This window comes from Mercurialis annua, linkage group LG3 (assembly GCF_937616625.2).
Source record: "Mercurialis annua linkage group LG3, ddMerAnnu1.2, whole genome shotgun sequence".
In the NCBI taxonomy this organism is placed as follows: domain Eukaryota; kingdom Viridiplantae; phylum Streptophyta; class Magnoliopsida; order Malpighiales; family Euphorbiaceae; genus Mercurialis; species Mercurialis annua.
Window position 1 is genome coordinate 69,454,521 of NC_065572.1, and position 6,000 is coordinate 69,460,520.

A 6,000-nucleotide genomic window follows, 5' to 3' on the forward strand; every position below is an offset into this window, starting at 1 on the left:
ATATAAAAAATTAGAATCATTCATGTTTTTCAATCCCACATTCTTGAAATGTTAAGAGCATGATTCTCTTTTAACAAATTTATTAACACCCAAAACATAAATATGTTGAGGATATATGTGGAGCTCAAAGATGTGAATTAAGGTGAAAAGTAGTGGATTCAAATGAAACAAGCTCTTTGTTCTTCTCAAAAATTGCCATTTCTTGTTCTTCTAATGTAACCCAAGCTTCAATTTTATCACCTTATTTTGTTTCAATCAGCATAATCACATTCTTGAATGCCAATTCTGCACTGCTCACCCAAACTGGCTTTCCCCACCCAAAATCTGCTTCATAAAGCTCAAATTTCCTTAGACTAGTGAATCTGTATATGTCTGCATCTTTTAAAACAAGTTCTCCTATTTCATCAAGAGTCTCTCCTAATACTAATAGCCCATCCTCTCCTTGTATTTTCTTCACATACTCATTATCCAATTTCTTCAAAGATTTTTGCACCTCATGCACCAAATCATGTAGGCCAAGAAAATTTATTGGCTCTTTTGCAATTGCCAGCCAAAGAAAATTTCCTGCTGCAGAATCTGGTAACGGCGGATTCATCCTCGGACGTAAATTCACAGTCTGTGTCAGGTAAGATGGGCTGTTTCTGTTCAATGATGATTTTACTTCCATAGCCCATTTCCAGATTAATGCAGACAGTATTTCAACGCGACTCGGGGGATTAGGACATGAACTACCGTATATTCTTTCTCTTAATGCAGCAATTTTTGAAAGCTCAAACACGAATCTCTTAGTTATGTTTTTGGCTTTTGGTATATCAAGAACCTGATTAAACAACCCGGACAAATCTTTTGGAGGAAAGAAATCCGGTCCGACGAAAATGGGTGGCGAATAATCATCAGAGCCTCGAGCCATTGAAGCCCATACGTTCATGAAGGAAGTGAATGTGATACCATCGACAAGCTTGTGAGATATATTCGTACCAATCGCAATTCCTCCGCAGATAAAAGTGTTTACTTGAATAGCTACTTGGAACTCCATTTCAGATGAAACAGAAGGTAAAAACTGATTCAGTACATCTGTTTCAGGTTTCCTGAGAATGTCTGAAAGTGGACAGTTCACTTTGGCTTCGAAGAAATCAACGCCGTGATCGTTGCAGTCCATGTAATGATTATCTTTCAGTGTTCCTGCTAATGGATAGAATTTGGTTAACATTTTTGATAGAGATTTTTTTAAAAGGTGACGGGTTTGGAGTCCGTCAGGATCAGAACAATTTGGTGCGTAGTAGATGATCATAGGAACATAGGCTGCAGGAGAAAGCTGGTCTAGGAGGGAAAGCTTGAAGTTTTTTAGGGTTTGAGGAGTTGGAGATGATGGTTTAAGGGTTTCTCTAGTTGTTATCATGACTTTAATTTCTGAATTCATAATTAACCTGCAAGATTTTAATAGGTGGTTGATGGTTTAAGCTTGCCTAGCTAATTGGTCTTTTTAAATCCTGAAGGTGAAGCATTAATGTATTTGGGATTAGATTATAATACCTATGCCAGGCTGCATTTGAAAAATTAAGTTACCTTGGAGATGATGTAAATTAATCTTCCTAAGATGGTGATATTGTTTGCATCGAAACTTGCTTGTTAATTTTGGCAACTTGTGGGACAAGTTATTTATAAATTAAACTGTGCATTGAAACACAAGATATACACAACAACCAATTGTTTCCAATAATTTTAGTAGTCCACTTTTTTTTTTTAGATATGATGTCTTTGTAATCCAGTGGGTAATTGATTCTAACCATCATTAAACTTTCCAGTTTTTTTTATTTTAGTCACTAATTTTTTTTTATCATTGAAATTTTATTTATTTTCAAGGCCAACAATGCTTAGGTGGCTGCCGGAAATTGACATATGGCAACCGGATTTTACTACTAATTTACTTTGAAAATTTACCACATACATAATTTCACTTTAAAAATGAGTTTTTAGGTTAAATTATGCATATATGGCAAGTTTTTAGGTTAAATAAAATTTAATTCCGGCTGCCACCTAAGTATTTTTGGCCGGAAAATATCAAAATGAAAAAGAAAAAAAAAGTCCAGTGATCAAATAGAAAAGAAAAATAATTTAGTGACTAAAATAAAAAAAACTCAAAAGTTCAGTGATCATCAGGATTAATTAAACTAATCTAGTACTCCTTCCGCCCGTTTAAGAATGGCATATGTTTTTTTCACATAAAATATAAAAACGTTAATTAATATTTGAGGACAAACACATTAAGAAATTTAGGTTCTCTATATTAAAAAGAGTTTATGTATAAACAAATATCATACTTATTCTCATTTAATATAGGTGTAACTTTTGTCTTTCTATAATTTTTGTTATCTTTTCAAAATATTCCCTATAATTAATGAGGTTATATTTGATAATTATAGTCAGTAAGCTAAATATCTTGTGTCTATAATGTGAGACAGAAAAATTTGAAATAGTGCCTATAAATTTGGGACGGAGGGAATATCTATTAATTTAAGAAAGAAAAATAAGAGTAAGTGAAAATTCAATTTATATTTATATGAAAAACACGATATGACATTCTTATATGAGATATTTAAAAATGTGATATGTGTTAGTAAAAAGCCAACTTGTAATAAAGTGGACTATAAGTTCGGGTTGTCGAACCCACAGGGATGAGAGGTTTAAAGTGAGTGAAATCGATTTTGAACTCCAATTCGGATAGCAAACGAGTGATTGCTTTTTCAATTAACAACTACGAAATTTAAACTTAAGCAATCAACTATTCAACTATAAAAGCAAACAACAATCAACAACTAAATGATAAAAGGATTAAAGACAATAAGATTAATGTGTTTGAGGGTTGATACTAGCGAATTAACATTCCAACAAATGGAAGTGAACATCATGGCATTCAACAAGAACCGAGTTGTTTCTAAAGCATCGTTCCCGCTCTTTCGAGCCTCAAAGAACAACAAAACCTATCGAGCAACAATTAAAGCTTAACTCACTCTCGTGATACTAAACCTAATCAATTAAACAACAAGCAATGATTAATCCAACTCAATGGCTACCTAATCCTTAACCCGCTCTCACGGTGTTATGACTTAAACTTTAAATCATATATGTCTATCTATTTAACCATCTCTCAATGCATTAAACAAACACTAATCATGCTTTAGGAGATCAATCTAAAACAAGCATTAAGAACAATGATTAAAACATGTTATTCAAGCCATACATACAAATCCATTCAAAGCAATAATTAAGAGTTCATATCAACCCCCAAACATGGGGGTTTAGCCAAACATGCTAAACATCACTAATAACTACTAAGCAAATGGAAATCATATTGAATAAATACTTATTTGGAGAATTAAATCAACAACAAAGACTTGTATTAATAGATAACTATTGTTCAACACAAATCATGAAGCTCCAACACCATAATAATGGTGGAAAAGATGGAGGCACAAAACCCTAAACTATTCTACTCTTAACTAAAAGAAACAACTACAAAGAGAACTAAATGATGTAAAATGTTGTCTATCAATTCTATCCTAATTTGAAGATAATGTTGTTTTTATAGTACCCATAAAAGAGAAAAAAAAAACATCAACTACAAATGTGTTAGGCCCAAAATGCAAAGAGAATCAAACCTTGTTGTGTTTGAAATCAGAAATCCCCCTTTTTTCAAGTCTAAGCTCGAACCAAGACACTTAAGATGGAGGAGTGTCTCGGTTCGAGACACTATAATCTGCCTCCAGGCACATTTGTCTCGAATCGAGACACATATCACACTTTGGTGTATTGGTTCGAGACACCCTTTGCTCTGGAGAATCGCGATCTTCGAAACTTCATAATTTGGTGTAGAAATGTCCGATTGAGTCGATTCTTGAACCTTTGGAAAGCTTGGGATGTCTACTTTAACTTTCTTAAAGAATACAAATTCATTTGAAGCTTCTACCTGGTTCCAATTTGCCAATTAGTGCAGCGGGGTCGGCTTTTCAGACTTGTAAATGAGCTTTCGCCTGTTTTCCGTCGAATTTTCCATCTTTTGTACCCAAATGCTTCTGCAAATCTCCCAAGTACCTGAAATACTAAAACATGTAATAAGGCACTCGAAATACTATAAAACCGTGACAAATCATAATAAAAACATACGGAAACAACACTCTAAATAGGAGTAAAATACTCCTATCAATATGTTTCTTATTAAATGGAACAGAGGGAGTAGTATATATTTTTCGTTCCATTTAAAGGAGATATCATTTTTACATATTTAAAATTCCCGTATCATGTTTCTAATGTTATTCTAAATAATTTTTTTTGTTTAAAATTAACGATTATAATTCTAAGCATAATTTATAAAACCACCCCTAATAACTAATAAGGAAAAAATTGGGAAAACAATACTGATTATTATCTATTTAATCATATGCAAAATGTATTTGTTAGATCTGAAATAGGGCAGAGAGAATATCATGTTTTAATGTGAACAATGTAAATACATGAGGAATGAGAACCAAGAAAAAAAGGACAGACTACATAATTATCCAAAGAATTCAAAATAATAAATCAGTCAATCCTTTTTATTTATATATTTTCATTCTACTATTATATTTTTAATATAAGATTTTCATAACACGTGATACTTAACTTAAAAAAATTAATTGTCATTATCAGCATGGACGGACGTATGATAAATAATTTTATCTCATAAATTAAATTTTTAAATAATATATTTAATTTAAATTTAATTGTATAGTTTTGTCCATCTAAAAATAAATTTATTTTTCCAATCATTTGAAAAAATAAATCAAAATATGTATTTCATTACATTTTTGCACACCTTAAAACAAATTGAGTCGGTCATCAACACCAATTAATTTATAAGGGAATCTCATAAGCTTGTATGAAAAAAAAAAATTATTGGCAATTAAAAGATAATCACAAACCTCTTTCAAAATTATGTGTAACTTTTTAATTTTGTGAAAAAATGTATGTTATCATTAAAATAATTTTATTTAATAGAAATCTATAGAAAAATCCAAATCTAGAATTATTTATTATAAAATTAATATAAAATATTGAATTATATCTTATTTTTATTAATTGGACTCATTATTTTCTTTTTGATTCTTGGATAATGGATATTGAATTGTATCTGATTTGAAAGATAAAGAAAAAGTTATAAAGTAAATTGAGCTTTAGTATAATGAAATCTTAAATCAGAAATTTGATTGTTGTTAGAGAGTTTTTTTATAAAACAAAATCTAAATGGAAGATCGCTTCTTTTAATCACAATGAGACTTTCTTAATTATTTTTTCTATATAAACCTGGAAATTAATTAGTGCCATATAATGCATATAGTAATAGCAATAATCGGCTTCACCAGGCTAAGAAATAGCATAAATGGAGGTTCAAATCATTTCAAAAGAAATAATAACACCCTCAAATTCAACACCACAACACCTAAAAACCTACAAACTTTCTCTTCTTGATCAAATAGCCCCTCCACAATACATTTCAATAATTCTCTTTTACACCCCTTCCGCAAACATAATTACAAACCATGCAGATCCCACCAAATTATCATCAGATCACCTGAAAAAATCTCTTTCACAGACATTAACCTATTTTTATCCTCTTGCAGGACGCATGAGCAAAGACGTCGCCGTTTTTAGCATTGACTGTAATGATAATGGCGCTTCATTCACTGAAGCCAACGTGGCTGGTGATCATGACATGAACATGGTAGTTCAGGAATCAAATGTTCACGAGCTTATTATAAGAAGTGTGGGAAGAAGAGATGATTTCTCATTGATGGAGAACTTGTTTAAATACAAGTAAATACAACAACCAAATCTGATTACAAAATCTCTAACTGAATCAGATATTTACAACAGATAATAAACTAAGTTTCAAATACAAAATAAGATACAATCTTGAACATGTCAAACATTATCTGTTAACATTCCCCCTCAAGATGGAGGTCT

General features: G+C 31.3%; 1 protein-coding gene across 1 annotated transcript; it reads right to left on the minus strand.

The window, feature by feature from the left end:
* Positions 1–68: 68 nt before the first annotated feature.
* LOC126674942 (stemmadenine O-acetyltransferase-like) lies at positions 69–1,462 on the minus strand. The gene has a single exon (XM_050369494.2). It carries the CDS (start codon positions 1,418–1,420, stop codon positions 242–244), a length of 1,179 nt encoding a protein of 392 aa, XP_050225451.1. The 5' UTR covers positions 1,421–1,462; the 3' UTR covers positions 69–241.
* Positions 1,463–6,000: the final 4,538 nt, after the last annotated feature.